We start from the raw sequence: 17,325 nt of genomic DNA, 5'->3' as shown, positions 1-17,325 counted from the left end.
ACTTCTCCCCGATCCAGGCCAGCTGAGGAGCCATGTTTAGCTCATGCTGAAGAGAGAACTACTCAGCTCTTGGAAAATGCTGAGCTGGGTATTCCTGCCTCTTGGCTGAGCTAAGTAACTGGGTGGTGATTCAGCAGAAACTCCAGCTCCAGCAGCTGGCGCAGGAGCTAACAGGATAAGAAGGAAGAGGAAGAGAGAGCCAGGAAAGGAGGCGGGGAGGGGATGGGGCAGTATGGGCAGGAGCTTAGCTGTGTTTGGTAAAAGCTGTGTGCCTCCAGGAGCACTCACAGCCCTCACAGCTTCTCTGCACCCTCCTCCTCTGCTGGTGTGTCCTTGGAAGAGAGAGGCCCTTCCGGAAGGCTCAGAGCACCTCCTCTCCTTTGGAGGGGGTTCCGAGATTTCTAAAACGTTGTAAGTGCTTCGAGATGAAAAGGGCTGGAGAAGGGGAAATGTTACTATCGTGCGATGGGCAAGATCTGTTTCAAAACCACACTCCCCACTGTGCACTTTATAGAAGCTGGGATCAAAGCGCAGTTTATGAGGAAGGGCTGCTTTGATTTTTTTTTTTTTTTTTTTTTTTTTTTGGCTGTTGTGTGGCTTTTTGTGGGTTTTTTTTTTAATGTTTTTGTCTTTCACCAGTCGAGTTACATGTATAACTTCATCAGACAAGTTATGTTACATGTACAATAATCAAGGTGTGGAAAGACTTTATAATGTGGCTCCTCACCCGCTATATCAAATGTTTTGGCCTTGAGGTGGGGGTGAGCGGGGAATAGAGAAGGATTCTAGGAGGGTTCTGTGAAGCTGGATCCGTGTCTCCCCACTCCCCCACACCTCCAGGCCTCTCTGGGTCTTTGACGAGGAAAGACTGTTCCGTGTGGCCTGCGTGGGCAGAACTGGAACCTTATCAGAGCCTTGGGTTGTGTGCGTTAGAGGTCAAACAGGCCTCCGTGTTTTCTTTGCCTATCAGCGCCTTTTGGCAGCCGGCACTGCTTACCTCCTAGATCTGGAAACCCCTGCGGTTGGACAGGCCAAGCCGAAGCAGCTTTTCCACAATTAGAAACACGTGCTCAGTTCCTTCCACAAGCGGGGGAGGCGGCCAAGGGAGCCCGGTGCAGCCAATCACAGAGCCGAGCGTAGCCACGCCCACGCCCCCGCAGACCCGGCTTCCCTGCCCTGCGGCTCCAAACTCCAGCCTGGGCACCCAGACCCAGAGGGCTGCTGGGAGGGACATGCCTCGCCCCTTTCGCTCCAGCTGGAGGGCAGGGAGTCTGTGGGAGCTGGCCAGAGCGTGGCAGAAGGCAGAGAAGTGCACGCCCCAGCAAAAGGTGAGGCTGAGAAGCCAACCCTTCTGGCAGGCCATGACCCAGGTGAAATTTATGGCGTTTCAGAGGGCTGGGGAGCTCCATCCAGAAAGATGCCTGTTTTGCAGGTTTGGAGAGGAACAGGGCGTTCTGATTTCTACAAAGTGGCGTCACTGCTTCCTTTTTCAGCAGCGGTCTGCTTAGTACATTCCATCTTGTTGTTTTCAGTCCTGGCCTCTCTCTGTTCTGCTCCTCTCAAGCCCTTTTTCTCTCCCACTCATCTGCATTGTCCTCCCCTTGCTCTCCCCCGCCCTGTGGTTTCTTGTGCTCTTTCCCTCTCTTCTTCACCATCTGTCTTTATGGACTTTGGCAAGTCTGGACATTTTCCCCCCTTTCTACTGCCTATTTTCACTTATCTGAACAGACGAGGAGGAGTGGCCTGGTTCTGGAAATGTTAAAGGAAAACCAAGCCTTTCCAAGCCAGTCCAGTCCACTCCTGAGAAAGGTGCAAGCCAGCAAGACCGAGAAATCCAAATGGAGTTCCGGGAGTTTGGAGGGAACATGTGACTGTGACATTGATTAAGGGGGCTGGTGGGAGGGGACCCAAGGTGGAAATCCCTGTGGGAAATGACTTTCTAAAGCCCTGGGAGCAATGGATGCACCTTTCTTGGTTTCTGAGGCATAACTGTCAAAGTCTTCCCCTTTTGCCATATTGGCATCTTCCTTCTTGCTGCCCAGAAAGCAGTCCAGGCTGGGGCTAACCAGTGTCTCGGTGACAGACCCAGAGTCCCAAGTGGCACTGGCAGTAGTGACCATGGGTACCACTGACCCAAGCAGGAGGAGAGATGATGTGGGAGCGGCCAAGGGAAAGCAGAGTGATGTGTGTATAATGAAGGAAGGCGGGACAGAGGCAGAACAAGCAACTGGGAATTAGGCTGTCCCAGTCTGGTCTTTGCTGTGAATTAGCTGGGGTCTAAATTCACTCACATATAAAATGAGGTTCTGGGGCCGCCATGGTGGCTCACAACTGTAATCCTAGCACTTTGGGAAGCCAAGTCAGGCAGATCGCTTGAGCCCAGGACTTGGAAGCTGCAATGAGCTATGATCACGCCACTGCACTTCAGCCTGGGTGACAGAATGAGACCCCTATCTGTAAAAGAAAAATAAAATAAAATGAGGTTCTGGGTCTCTAAGGTCATTCCTGCCTTCTAATCACCCATGAGGCTGGACACAAGCCTTGGGTGGTAAGGCGCAGGCTTCAAATATTTACCTCTAGGGCCAAGAGTTGGCTACAAGGAGAGTCCCAACTGGTTCATTCTTAGCACTGTCCTTATAACAACCAATCCAGCCCCGTATCCAGATGGCCCTATCCCGGCCTTTACCCTGTCAGACCAGAACAGTGTGGCTCATTGAGTGGCAGCTGGCTTAGTAGAAGAAATGAGATTGGTTCAGGGATCCATGTGGGAATGTTCATTGGCTGCCTGAGGAAGGCACAAAATGACCCCCTGCTGGCCCAGCTCAATGAGAAGCCAAAGTCCTGTGTCCAAAGCAAGGGAGCCTGAAAACAGTCATCGCCCGGTGAGGTGGCTCACGCCTGTAATCCCAGCACTTTGGGAGGCCAAGGCAGGTGGCTCACTTGAGCCCAGGAGTTCTAGACCAGCCTGGGCAACCTGGAGAAACCCATCTTTACAAAAAATACAAAAATTAGCTGGGCCTGGTGGCATACACCCGTAGTCTCAGCTACTCAAGAGGCTGAAGTGGGAGGATCACCTGAGTCTGGGGAGGTTGAGACTGCAGTGAGCCATCATCGTGCCAGTGCACTCCAGCCTGGATGACAGAGTAAGACCCTGTCTCAAAAAAAAGAAAACTTCGGTGGCTCATGCCTGTAATCCCAGCACTTTGAGAGGCCAAAGTCAGCAGATTGCTAGAGTTCAGGAGTTCAAGACCAGCCCGGGCAACATGGCGAAACCCCATCTCTACCAAAAATACAAAAAATTAGCTGGGTGTGGTGGCAGGTGCCTGTGGTCCCAGCTACTCAGGAGGCTGAGGTGGGAGGATTGCTTGAGCCCAGGAGGCAGAGATTGTAGTTTGCCAACATCAGGCCACTGCATTCTAGCCTGGGTGACAGAATGAGACCCCATCTCAAAAAAAGAAAACAGTTACCAAGTAGTCTCTCTCTGGGAATAACGTGTACTCTTAGTGAGCTTTTTTTTTTCTTTGTTTTTGTTTTGTTTTGTTTGAGATGAACTCTCTGTCACCCAGGCTGGAGTGCAGTGGCACGATCTTGGCTCACTGCAACCTCTGCCTCCCAGGTTCAAGCGATTCTCAGCCTCCCAAGTAGCTGGCATTACAGGCATGCTAATTTTTGTGTTTTTAATAGAGACAGGGTTTTGCTATATTGGCCAGGCTGGTCTTAAACTCCTGACCTCAAGTGATCTATCCGCCTCAGCTTCCCAAAGTGCTGGGATTACAGGTGTGAGCCACCGTGCCCAGCAAGCTTTTTGCTTTTTTTTTTTTTTTTTTTAAGAGACAGGGTTACCCAGGCCAGCATGCAATGGCACAATCACAGCTTACTGCAGCCTTGAATTCCTGGGCTCAAGTGATCCTCCCACCCCAGCCTCCCTTGTAGCTGGGACTACAGGTATGTGTCACCACATCTGGCTAATTTTCTGTTATTTTTTAAGAGACAGGATCTTGCTGTGTTGCCCAGGCTGGCCTCAAACTTCTGGCCTCAATTGATCCTCCCACCTCAGCCTCTGCTGTCACTGGGATTACAGGTGTGAGTGACTGTGCCTGGCTGTATTTTGTGAGCTTTCCTAGAGGAAGGAGAGACAGCCACAATATGTACCCTCTCCCCGCAGCTCTGTCTGGCAACTGGGGCACTTGCTGGCCTTGCTTCATGGGCCATCCTATGACATATTAAACCTGATATTTACTCCCTAGAGCAGCACAGTGGCTTCTATGTGCACCCTTCTTGAATTTTCTGTGTAGATGTATCTATCTGTCGTTTCCATTCAGTAAGCTTTAGCACCTACTATGTGCCAGACAGGACCTCAAGGCCACACCGGCCACCAGGGGATTGTTTATAGCTGCATGTGCACCGCTGGCTGTGGACAGTCTCCGTGGGGCCTGAGGAGTGGGGCAGCACGGGCAGCAACTGCGCAGCTCTTCAGCTTTCTGCAGGGTGTTCCTCCCTAGCAGACAGAGGCACGTGACTTATAAGACCTGGTGGTATTTTCTTCACTGGTGGAAACTGAGGCACAGGAATATGTTTGACCATCTGGGCTCCTGGTCCAGTGCCTTAGCCTGTGCTCCCCAGTCCCACAGCCTATACCTGTGACCCACTCCCAACTTCCAGACAGCTGGGTTGAAGGACCCCAGAGCAGGTCATTTGTGAAGGAGCATCCTCCAGAGAAAAAGATGAAACAGATTAGAGATTGAGAAGGGTCAGGGGCACAATGTGCAATGTGGTCTGATGCATGATATGGTCTCTAAAATCCTTCAAACCATTCCCATTCCCCACCACTCTGCTTTGCCTCTGAGTGTCAGCATGATTCTGAGCAAATCACGTGCTCTTTTTTACTTTCTTAGTCTACAGTTTCTTAAGATGAACAATAAAAATAACCATTTAACATTTTATGCAACAATACACAGGATACAGAGTATCGTCACATGATTCAAATGGACCATAGGTTTTACATGGAGAAAAGGGAGGCTCAAAGAGGTTAACTGAGAGTACGTGACTAAGCTGGGAAGGGCACCATGGCCGCTGAGTTCTTCAAGTTCAAAAGTTCTGTGATTCTCGGATTCAGACCTGCCAGGTCCCTCTGAGACAGCTGACTCTGGCTCCTTCCCTTCATGCTGCTGGTGATCCTCCTCCCCATTCTTACCACTTCACACCTTACACAAGCTCCTCTGAGCTCTGCTCACTTGTTCCACACCCGAAAAAGACTCCAGAAACCCACATCATCCTTCACTTACCAGGTGCTACTAGGTAGAGTTGAGGGGAAGAGTGATAAGATCACAGCCTCAGCTCTGGACGATTGCAGGGACTTAAAACCAGCTCCACAACTCCCCAATCCATCCTTAAAACCTTCTAAATGAAGATTTATTTGTTATGCTAATGATTCATTGGTGTTCTATTTCAAAATGCACTAAAGAAATTAATTTTAAATTGTCTCTTTTACCTATAATCTATAATACTGTCATGCATTGCTTAATGATGGGGATACATTCTGAGAAATGTATGCTTAGATGATTTAGTCATTATGCAAACATCATAGAGTGTACTGACATGAAACTAGATGGCATAGTCTACTACACACCTAGGCTACATGGTGTAACCTGTTGCTCCTAGTCTACAAACCTGTATAGCATGTTATTGTACTGAGCACTGTAGGCAGTTGTATTTGTGCATTAAACATATCTAAACAGAGAAAAGATACAGTAAAAATATGGTCTTATAATCTTATGGGACCACCAAGGTGTAAACAGTCTGTTGTTGCCTAAAATGTCATTATGTAGCACATGACTGTGTATTGATTTAGGGTTAAAAATGGGTTGACTGAGCCCAGAAGGATATAGGACAAGCTCTTCCAAGGTGTGTTTCGGTGTTGTCTACCATAGGACAGTACACGGTGGGGCCACTCTGTCCCCTCTGACATGAAGAGTGTACTCAGACTCGGGACTCTTGGGATAATAATCTCGTGGCTTTCTATCTTGACTTCTTTTATGGCCTTTGATTGTGGCTTCTGGCCAGTAAAATAAGGAGACCAACAAAATCTTGGGGGCAGAAAATAAAGGATTCATGTCTGTGAACATCCTGGCACTCCACTCGCCTTGCAAGAAGTTTGTGATTCTTGGGCCAGTGTTTGTGTATCTGGGTTGTGTGGGTGGGCCTGAAGTTGTAAGGAATACAGGGGAGACTGGAGGAGAACCTGGATTAGATGAAGGAGGGATATTGTATCTTTTGCCCTGGATTTCTCTAAAAGGAAAGAGGAAAAACACTGCTAGAGTTACAAGGCAAGGCTGTTTGCTACTGTATTGAATTACCAAATGGAGGAAGAGGAAATAGGAACACTCTAGCTGTGGGATCCCAACTAGGGTTGGGAAGCTGGAAGAAGTGGGAAGCAGCTATATGGTATGGAACCTTGCTAACCAGGTGAACACACTAGTGACCTCACCTTCACTTCTAGAGAGCGCCATCCCTTCCCTCCATCTGGTGTCCTGCAAGGCCTGTGGACAGACACTCCTTTGGGCTCCTGGTGTGTGTTGCCTGGCTGCTGTTTAAAAGCTTTTCTCTTTAAGGGTATGTCCCTGCTGTCTGGTCTTTCTGCGTAGTGTCTGTCTGGTATCCATTTCCTGTTGCTACTGTTACAAGTAACCACAAACTTAGTGGTTTAAAACTATACAAATGTACTATCTTAGTCCTGAAAGTCAGAAATCCTCAACTCTGGTGTCAGCAGGCCTGAATTTCTTCTGGAGGCTCTGGGGAGGATTCCTTGCCTTTTCTAGCTTCTGGGGACCTCCTGTGTTCTTTGGCTCATGGCCCCATCTTTCATCTTCAAAGCCAGCAGTGTAGCATCTTCAAGTCTCTCTTTCTCTCTGTCTGATGTTTCCATGATCACATGTCTTTTTATAACTCTGACCTTCTTGCCTCCCTCTTGTAAGGACTCCTCTGACAACACTGGTCCCTCTGGATAATCCAGGATAATCTCCCCATCTCAAGATCCTTAACTTGGCTGAGCTCAGGCCTGTAATCTCAGCATTTTGGGAGGCCGAGGTGGGTGGATGACCTGAGCTCAGGAGTTCGAGACCAGCCTGGCCAACACGGTGAAACCCGTCTCTACTAAAAATACAAAAATTAGCCAGGTGTGGTGGCGGACACCTGTAATCCCAGCTACTTGGGAGGCTGAGGCAGGAGAATCGTTTTAACATGGGAGGTAGAGGTTGCAGTGAGCCGAGACCGCGCCATTGCACTCCAGCCTGGGCAACAAGAGCGAAACTCTGTCTCAAAAAAAAAAAAATCCTTAACTTAATCACATTTGCAAAGTTCCTTTTGTCATTTAAAATAACATAGTCACAAATCTCAGGGATTAGAACATTGATATCTTGGATGGCCATAATTCTGCCTTCAACTGCCCCCATTCCAAAGAGATCTGCTGTCATTGCCAAGGGGAGGAAGTGAAGGAGAGACTTCTGTAATTCCTGGAGATCAAAGTCTGGGGTCAAAGCTGGGATGGGGCTGAGGGTACCTTCTCTGCAGGGAGCCCAGCCCTCCACAGTGGGCAAGCCAGTTCCAGGTCTGCAGCAAGGACTCTGAATCCCTCTGCCAGTCCTGCAGAAAGCATTGAGCCCATCTCTCCTGCTTGGCAGCTGGGAGGCCCTGGACTCTGGGCAGTGTTCCAGATTGCTAGAATCTGAGTTTTCCTCCTCCTGCCTGACTCATTATTTGTATCTCTTCTGTCATCTTGATGTTGAGTTCTTCAAACTGGGTGGATTAAGTAACCAGCCCCTGACTTCAGCATCTTCTTGAACTCTTGTCTTCTTAATAGTCTTTCATCTTATTTTTTACCCAGGAAGCAAGAAAAAAAGAGGGGAGGAAATGCCCAAAAAATACATTCAAGCCTGGAATTCCATGAGGGCCTCTAAAGAAGCAGTAACCACTCCCACAACTAGGTTACAATGGACAAGAACCAGTCTTATGACTTTTTATTTTGTCCAGTTGGACCAGGATTATAAATTTCTCCATGTTGCCAGGGTCTCCTCCTCCTATAGAAGGCATCTCTGATTCCCCTGGGCTGAGTTAGGGGTTCCACTAGCTCTGTGAATAGCTTTGCCATCACCTCATTGTTTTGTGGGCATCTCTTACTTCACCCGTAGTCCCTGTTACACTGCCAACTTCCTAAAGGCAGGGACTGGTGTCTTATCAGTAACCTCCCCACCAGCAAGAATGCCTAATACATGTAGGCCCTGCGTGGATGACGGATGAGTATATGAGTGGATGGATGGACAGATGGATGGATGGATGGATGATGGATGGTTGGATGGGTGGGTGGATGGATGGATGGATGGTGGATGGATAGATGGGTGGGTGGATGGATGCATGGATGATGCATGGCTAGATGGGTGGATGGGTGAATGGATCTATATGGATGGATGGATGGATGGATAGATGGATGGATGAAAAGCCCCTGACATTTCAAAGTTGCTATGGCCAATGATCCTCATCTACACGTGGCTTCCCTGAGGTCACTGTATCTCAGGAATGTGGAATTCAGGGTCTAGCCGAGAAGAGAGGGTTCCAGAATACCATCGTCAGCAACAGACAAGTGCCAAGCAGTAGCTAGCCAGCAGCAGGGCTCCTGACCAGGGCATGAGCTTGGCAAGCACCCACTGACCTTTCCTCTCTGGATGGAGGCTCAGGTTTCAGCCTGCTGTGAGGGAAGCTGTCTTGTGGTACCAGGAGACTGATACCCTCTTTCCCCTCAGTCACATGGTATGATCACCCAACTGCAGGGTGAAGGGCCAGATCTGGGGCCTGCAGCCATTGTTCCAAGGAGATTAGGTGTCACAGGCAGCCTGCCTATCCCCACCTCATTCTCAGAATTTCTTTTTGTTTCTGAAAGATTACTGTGAGGGTGAAAGGTTAAATATTAGTCAAGGGCTGAGTTCTTGGGAAGTGATGGAGATAAGGTTAGGCAAGACAGAAGATAGCCACAGATAGGTTATTTTACAAAGCATCCCTATCTCTGTCACCCCAGGAAGACCACAGAGCTGATAGTTTGAAGGTGTCTTTCTGTGACTCAGTAAGGTCCATCCTGTAAAGAGATGATTTCATGTTTTCTTTCCCAGCACACAGGGAGGTGGTCTGCTTGGGGGAAGAGGAATTTCTTTGAGTTGTCCTGCTCTGCCCTTATTTTCCTCAAGCACTTTCTGTCATTTCCTCGCCCTCCCCTCTTCTCCCCTTGGAGGAGGATTTTCTTCCCTGAGATCAAGATCCGGTTCCTTATTGTGTAATCCTTACCTATCCCTGAGGCTCATGGGGTTTGTTTCCTAATCTTCCTTCCTTCCTTTTATCAGTCTCCTCTATCCTTGAGTTACTGCTGTGTCTGCCTGAATTCCTGGGTAAAGGGGCCCAGCCTTGTACCTTGCACGCCTCGGGGCCTAGGGAAGAAGCTGAGATCACAGACCCAGTTGTTTCGAGTGTCTCAGGTTGGCTTGTCACCAGGCACATGATCCTGAAATCCTTATTGAATTGAGCAAGACAAACCAAATGTGTATTTATCAGGATGTCAGTCCGTCTGGAACATTTGAGTATTTACAAAGTGTTCTCCCTGCTCGGGCACTTAAAATCCTTCCTCTGACGACATGTTTTGCTTCTCCTTGTGTGACATCATCTTGGATAATAGCTCTTCCATGAGGAGTCAGGAGCTTCTGCTCTTGAAGTCAAGTTTCCTGTTGCCCTTTGGCAACGTGAAGCCAACTAGGGATTGTGTCTCCTTTTGATGAGGTTCCTGGGGAGCAGAAGAGGTTGATGTGCATTGTGGAATGTGTACACTGAGATGATATTGGAAGGCTAATGAATTGTGATATTTTAAAATTCATTTATTAAATACTTGCTGAGCATCTACTATTTGCAGGCACCAATGATAAATCCTGAGATTTAAAAACATGAAAACATTTACTTGCCCTTTAAAAACATGAAAACGTTTACTTGCCCTCGGTGTCTTAAAAAAAAAAAAAAATTTTTTTTTTTTTTGAGATGTAGTCTAGCTCTGTTGCCCACGCTGGAGTACAGTGGCACAATCTCGACTCACTGCAAACTCCGCCTCCCGGGTACAAGTGATTTTCCTGCCTCAGCCTCCTGAGTAGCTAGGATTAGAGGCGCCCACCACTACACCCAGCTAATTTTTGTATTTTTAGTAGAGACGGGTTTCACTGTGTTAGCCAGGCTGGTCTCGAACTCCTGACCTCATGATCTGCCCACCTTGACCTCCCAAAGTGCTGGGATTACAAGCGTGAGCCACCATGCCCGGCCAGAAGCAGGTCATTTTAATACAAAGAAATACATCCCGGCTGGGCGCGGTGGCTCCTGCCTGGAATCCCAGCACTTTGGGAGGCCGAGGATCATGAGGTCAGGAGATCGAAACCATTCTGGCTAACACGGTGAAACCCCATCTTTACTAAAAATACAAAAAATTAGCTGGGTGTGGTGGCGGGCACCAGTAGTCCCAGCTGAGGCAGCAGAATGGCGTGAACCCGGGAGGCAGAGCTTGCAGTGAGCCGAGATCGCGCCACTGCACTCCAGCCTGGGCGATAGAGTGAGACTCCGTCTCAAAAAAGAAAAAAGAAATACATTCCAACATTAGATATAAACAAAGTGGTCTGGGATTGTTCTAGAGAGAAGGAACAAACTTTGTTCCTCGTCTACAAAACACAGCTGATATATCTTCCCTTGTAGGCATGTTGCTAGGAATAAATAACATGCTGAATTATAAAGATTCACAGAACAGGTGACATTTAAGCTGGATCTTGAAAGAGGAGAAGGGGTTTGCCAGGTGGAGACGGTGCACAAAGGAAGGTTACAGATGGTTAATGTGAGGACCATCCTACCCTAACCAAATGTTCTCAGCATCAAGTAAGGTTGGGAAATACTTGGAAAGTAGAAGTACCATTTAAGAATACGGTATTGATAAAATTTGATCAGCCATTCAAGTGAAGTCAGAGCCACCACACCACCCAGCTTATTTTTAAAATTTTTTGTGGAGAATTGCAACTCCCCATGCCGCCAAAGAAGATTTGTAAATGGATGGTAAATAAGCACATGAAAAGTTGCTCAACATCATTAGCCATTAGGGAAATGCAAATCAAAACCATAATGAAATACAACTACATGCCTATTAGCAAAAAAAAAAAATATTTTTTTGTGTAAACTGACAATACCAAATGCTGGGAAAGATGCAGAGCAACAGGAACTCTGACATGAGAGTAGGAATGCAAAATGAGACAGCCACTGTGGAAGACAGTTTGGCAGTTTCTTATAAAGTTAAACACATTTACTCTATGGCCCAGGATCTCATTCCTGGGGATTTACTCAAGAGCAATGAAAACCCCACTCAAAGATCTCTACAATCCACAAAAAGAAAAAAAGACATCTACACAAGTATTTATCACAACTCTATTCATAATAGTCCCACACTGTGAGCAACCCAAATGTCTATGGAAAAACAAACGGATACCTTTATATCATAGAATGCTATTTGGCGATAGAAAGGAACAAATTGTAATATATGCAACAACATGAGTAGATCTCGAAAGCATTATGTGAAGTGAAAGAAGCCAAACACAGAAGACCACATATTATATGATTCCATTTATGTGACATTTTGAAAAAGACAAAGCTATAGGGACAGAAGTCAAAGTAATGGTTGTAGAGGTAGGGGAAGAAGATTGGCCTAACTGACTACAAAGGAGCATGATGCAAAAGGAAACTTTTCAGAGTGTTGGGAATGTTCTACATATGAAGTGTTGAAGTGATTAAGCCATTAAATGCATTTGTCAAATCTCATCAAACTGTACACTTTAAAAAGATGAGTTTTAGTAAGATGTAGATGATATCTCAATAAACCTAAGTAACATAAGATTCCCCTGAGCCTCTGTTACCCCAAAATCAGGCTCAGGAAGGTGGCTTCCTGAATCCCACCAGCTGCTCACAGCTTCTCTTGCACAAATAATAACTTGAAGACAAAGCCCATACTTGTGCCCTGATCAGATGTGATTTTACCTCCAAAGCCAGTGCCTACACTTCCATGCCTACTTCTGGCTTCCAGCCCTCAGCAGGCCATGCTGGGCCCAAGCTCTAATTTGGGACGTATAATCCCCATTTGTAACCCATTAACCTAGCCAAAGTCTCTGGTCCCTGGGGTTGAGCTTGCTGGATGTCTGGCTCACCTACTACAATCTCATCATCAGGACGAGGGAGCACTTCTGCTTGTGTGCCCTGGGCATCATGCAGCCAGATACAGCCCCTGAAGTTCTGTTTGGGGGTCTTTCATTTCAGTGCTCCTCACATGGGTCAACTGTTCCAGTGTGCGGTGGGCCACCCGGGTTCAAGACATCTTCACAGCTGGGAAGCTCCTGGCCTTGGCCCTGATTATCATCATGGGGATTGTACAGATATGCAAAGGTGAGTATCACAGGAACAACAGGTGCTGCCCAGCTTCGAAAGTATGCATACCCTGAGATTTCCCCAATTATAGCCTTGAGTGACTTCTCTTCTTCTTCCCTTGCTTGACAAAAGGGAAGGAGAAACCATTTTCCCCGAGGTGGCTGGGAGTAGGGAATGCTCCCTCTAGGCTGCAAAGGTCACCTCTTCCATGCTTACCTCAAGGCTCTAGCACAGCTAGGTAAAGACCCCACATATCGGCCGAGTGTGGTGGCTCATGCCTGTAATCCCAGCACTTAGGAAGGATGAGGCAGGAGGATCACTTGAGCCCAGGAGTTTGAGACTAGCCTGAACAGCACAGTGAGATCCCATCTCTACAAAAAAATTTAAAAATTAGTGGGGCATGGTGGTGCATACCTGTGGTCTCACTTACTCTGGAGGCTAAGGTGGGAGGATCACTTAAGCCCAGGAGTTTGAGGCTGTAGTGAGCTATGATTGTGCCACTGCACTCCAGCCTGAGCGACTGAGCAAGACCTTGTCTCAAAAACAAATAAACAAACAAAAACCCCAGGTCTCTAGATTCCTATTGTCTTTTTGCCCCAACCCCAGGGAAGCTCCCTGCATCTTCTATTGAATCTTGTCCACATCTTAAAGTGGAGGACAGACAAAGGTATTTTATGTTTCAAAATTACTTATAATCTCTGAGAGAGAGAGCTCTGCATTCCCGGGGCCCCTGCCAACATTCCCCACTGGATTTGGCCCTTTCCAAGCCTGAGGCTATATTTGGTTTCCATGGGACCCATGGCACCATGAGCCTCTGCCCAGCGTCACTGCCTCATGGAGAAAGTCAGGTGACAAACAGGGAAATTTCCCACAAGCCCTGAAGGCAGTGTGGGCAGCCCGGACTTCTACTCCAGGAAACATAATTAAGTTTCTGCTGTATAATATGCCTGATTATTTTAAACACTTGGATTAAGTTCTTTAACAGGTTATATATTGCTTTCAGGCATTTAGACTTAAGGAAATCACTGCGCTATCTTGTCAAAAATAGTGAGTCCCTCCTAAGCTGGCCTCAATTCTTTCTCCTGGTCACCCTAATCTCCTTATTTCCTGTCCCAATGCTAAACTGCAGATGAATAAGTAACATATGATCAGTTACTCTCTATCTCATTGAAATTTTAGCCAGTCAGCAGATGATTCCAAGGGCCCACAGTCTGCAGCACACTGTGCTAGGGGCTGGGAAGGCATTTTAAACAGCTCTTTGCTTAAAAATTCCTGTCCTTGGGGAATCTTGAAAAGAGAGACGGCCAGGCATGGTGGCTCACGCCTGTAATCCCAGCACTTTGGGAGGCCAATGCAGGCAGATCACTTGAGGTCAGGAGTTCGAGACCAACCTGGCCAACATGATGAAACCGTGTATCTACTAAAAACACACAAAAAATTAGCCAGGCATGGTGGCACATGCCTGTAACTCCAGCTACTCAGGAGGCTGAAGCAGGATAATTGCTTGAACCTGGGAGAGGGAGGTTGCAGTGAGCTGAGATCGCACCACTGCACTCCAGTCTGGGCGACAGAGCGAGAGTCCGTCTCAAAAAAACAGAAAAGAGAGACCAAACACACACCTCAGAAAGAGACAGGAGGATATCAACAAAGCAAGCAGCAAAACAAGCTTGAACTAATATAGCATTATGGAAACATGTTTGAGTGTTTGTTGTTCTGGATGCTTGATTTTTTTGTTGTTTTTTTTTTTTCTTTTTTCTTTTTTGGAGACAGGGTCTTGCTCTGTCGTCCACACTGGATTGCAGTGGCACAATCATAGCTCACTGCAGCCTCAAACTCCTGGGCTCAAGTGATCCTCCCACCTTAGCCTCTCAAATAGGTGAACCTATAGGCATGCACCACCACACGCAGCTAACTTTTTAAATTAGTGGTGGAGATGGGGGTCTCGCTATGTTGCCCAGGCTGGTCTCAAACTTCTGGCCTCAAGCATTCCTTCTGCCTTGACCTCCCAGATTGTTTGGATTACAGGCCTGAGCCACTGTGCCCAACCCTGGATGCTTTCTTCATGAAAATGTAGGAACTTAGAGAAAGTGGTCAGGAGATTACCAATGACTCCAATCCTGTATTTCCAAAGCCCAATTTACCATGTCCTTTCCTTTTAAATAACTTTGCCTTTTACAAAAGGAGCATTCAGAACTGCACTTAAACCCTCATTTGGACTCATAGTTTCTGGGGTCTCGGAAGCCCTGGACCTGAATTTCCCTACTCCCTTTATCCCAATTTATCCAATATGTTGGGTTCACTGGAGACAAGACAGAGTTGGTATCATTGCCACAGGGAGGGGTGACAGGTGGGCCAGGGCAGGCCAGGGGCTGCTGGGCCCCTGACTTGTCTCACTGAGCAGCCTCCTGTTGCTTGTGTCCACAGGAGAGTACTTCTGGCTGGAGCCAAAGAACGCATTTGAAAATTTCCAGGAACCTGACATCGGCCTCGTCGCACTGGCTTTCCTTCAGGGCTCCTTTGCCTATGGAGGCTGGAACTTTCTGAATTACGTGACTGAGGAACTTGTTGATCCCTACAAGTGAGTTGAAAGAGCCCAGCTATTCCCTCTCCCTTGAAGGGCCACAGCACCTGCTGCTGGAAAGAGGGAGCAGGTGTCCATTGCCCACCTCGCCTTCCTCAGCCCCATTCTGACTGTGATTTGATCTATCCTGAAGTCGTAGTTCATTTCCCAGGCACTGAAACCATTTGCCGTTCACCCCACCAGGAGGAGAAAAGGATCCAGTGACTTTCCCAGAGCAGATTAGAAGCTGAAAACTGTCCTGCAGTAACACCACTGCCTTAGAGAATGAATTGTGCCCTGAGAGGCTTCTGGGAATCTTGCTTGTTTCAGGACAGGCCAGTCTTGGTGTCTTGAGGCAGGGGGAAAAGGTGCATTGTGGAGATTCAGGTCAAGATCAACAGGTGTGGAGCGTATTTCCAACCTGAGTTGTTTTATTGCCTTCATTTTTTTAACTTATTTTTTCTTTTGTTTTGTTTTGTTTTCAGACAGGGTCTCACCCTGTCACCCAGGCTGGAGTCCAGCGGTGCAGTCATAGCTCACTGCAGCCTCAATCTTCTGGGCTCAAGCAATCCTCCCACCTCAGCCTCCTAAGTAGCTGGGACTACAGGCACATGCCACCATGCCCAGTTAATTTTTTAATTTGTAAATAAGAGGCCTTGCTATGTTGCCAGGGCTGGCCTCGAACTCCTGGGCTCAAACGATCCTCCCTCCTTGGCCTCACAAAGGGCTGAGATAATAAGTGTGAACCACCACGCTCAGCCTCATTTCCTTTAAATTATCCTGCCCATATTGAGACAAAGCCCACCTCCCAGGGAAAGGAAGCCTCACAGAAGGCTGTAAGGCTACACGCATGCAGAAAGACAGAAGACTCCATGGCAAGGCAGGCGTCCCGGGTGCCAGCCCTTCCCCTCACCTCCTCTCCCTCTACAGGAACCTTCCCAGAGCCATCTTCATCTCCATCCCACTGGTCACATTTGTGTATGTCTTTGCCAATGTCGCTTATGTCACTGCAATGTCCCCCCAGGAGCTGCTGGCATCCAACGCCGTCGCTGTGGTAAGAAATGAAAGTCCCAGTCTCTCATACCAGGAATGCAGACATAGACTTGCCTGCTGTAGCCCCACTCACTTTTCCCTGATCCATGGCCTTGTGGAAGTGGAAATCACCCCCAAGTTCTCAGGGCAGAAACCACATATGTCATTGGCTGGGGTATCTTTAAGTGCCCAGGAGCAAACAGGTGGCCGGGTTGTACCTAGAACAGCTACAATGGCAGAACCGAGTCATTGCCACAGAGACCGCGTGGCCTGAGAAGCTATAAGACATTTACTGTCTGGCCCTTGACAGAAGAAGTTGGCCAACTCCTAATCTCGGGCACTTAAAGCTCTAAATGTGAAAGTGGTATGAAGCAGACAGGCCCCTCCTCAGAAAGACATAATCTTGCACAAGGCATGCCATTTCTCTCTGCCTTCACCTCCAGAAGCAGAAGTCAGGTGTGCTCTGTGGGGAAGAGACCATGCTGGTGCAAGGGGTTGGGATCCTTGACATCTAAGAAGGACCTGGGAGGCACCTTGCTCCCTCACCTGGCATCAGGCTGGGCCACCACCCACCCTGCCAGTCTCTTCACTGGCCTTATCTCAAAAGACTGTAAAGAAAGAGGTCCTCCCATCTCCTGGGGCAGCCTGTTCTTATGACCAACAGCCTTCTATTCTGAACAATCTCTCCTCGGTAATATGCTGTAAACCTGGCTCAGGGAATATAGAAAAGGCTGGTCTCCTGCATTGTATAGTCCTTAAATACATGAAGATTCATCTATAGCTTCACAGCCTTTTCTTTCTCAGACTAAGGAGGGGCTCATTCTTATTATTTTACCCCCAACTCATCTGTTTTGATGAATTGATAAATTCTCACCCTGTGATTCTGGATTAATCCCTATTTTGCAGTTGGGAAATGGAGGCTCAAAAATCATAAACTTTGCTCAAGGTCTCACAGCTCCTAGCTGGAGGGCAAGGATTTGAGCCTGGATCTGCCTGACAGATCTGCCTGACAAGACTGTGCCCTTCCCTATGCTGGAGAAATCATATAATGTATGTAAGGCCTGGATCACACCACCTGGCTTCCAATGCTGGCCCCTCCACTCGCTGGGTGTGTAATCTTAGGCAAGCTACTTAATCACTGTGTGACTCAGTTCCTCACCCATAAAACAAGATTAGTAAGTGTTAGTTCATTATTATTATTACCAGTGTGTACTACCTCCTTCAGTTAATTAGCCTAAAACATGCATTAACCCCCCTGT

At 47.6% G+C, this 17,325-nt stretch overlaps 2 protein-coding genes across 4 annotated transcripts in view; one reads left to right on the top strand and one right to left on the bottom strand.

Moving 5' to 3' along the window:
* Positions 1–17,325, bottom strand: part of C15H14orf119 (chromosome 15 C14orf119 homolog) — a 62,188-nt gene that overhangs the window by 2,783 nt on the left and 42,080 nt on the right. The window lies entirely within an intron of this gene.
* SLC7A8 (solute carrier family 7 member 8) overlaps positions 1–17,325 on the top strand; it is a 58,247-nt gene that overhangs the window by 28,097 nt on the left and 12,825 nt on the right. Inside the window, exons 1-4 of one of the 2 annotated variants that reach the window (XM_024231207.3) lie at positions 1,162–1,328; positions 12,367–12,492; positions 14,899–15,052; positions 15,965–16,088. In XM_024231207.3, coding sequence (XP_024086975.1) covers positions 12,468–12,492; positions 14,899–15,052; positions 15,965–16,088 — 303 coding nt within the window. In that variant the 5' untranslated portion in view covers positions 1,162–1,328; positions 12,367–12,467. 2 annotated transcript variants of the gene reach the window in all.

The sequence above is a fragment of the Pongo abelii genome, chromosome 15, assembly GCF_028885655.2.
Source record: "Pongo abelii isolate AG06213 chromosome 15, NHGRI_mPonAbe1-v2.0_pri, whole genome shotgun sequence".
Classification (NCBI taxonomy): Eukaryota; Metazoa; Chordata; class Mammalia; order Primates; family Hominidae; genus Pongo; species Pongo abelii.
The sequence above is the reverse complement of the archived record's forward strand: the minus strand, read 5'-3'. Positions and strand labels throughout refer to the sequence as shown.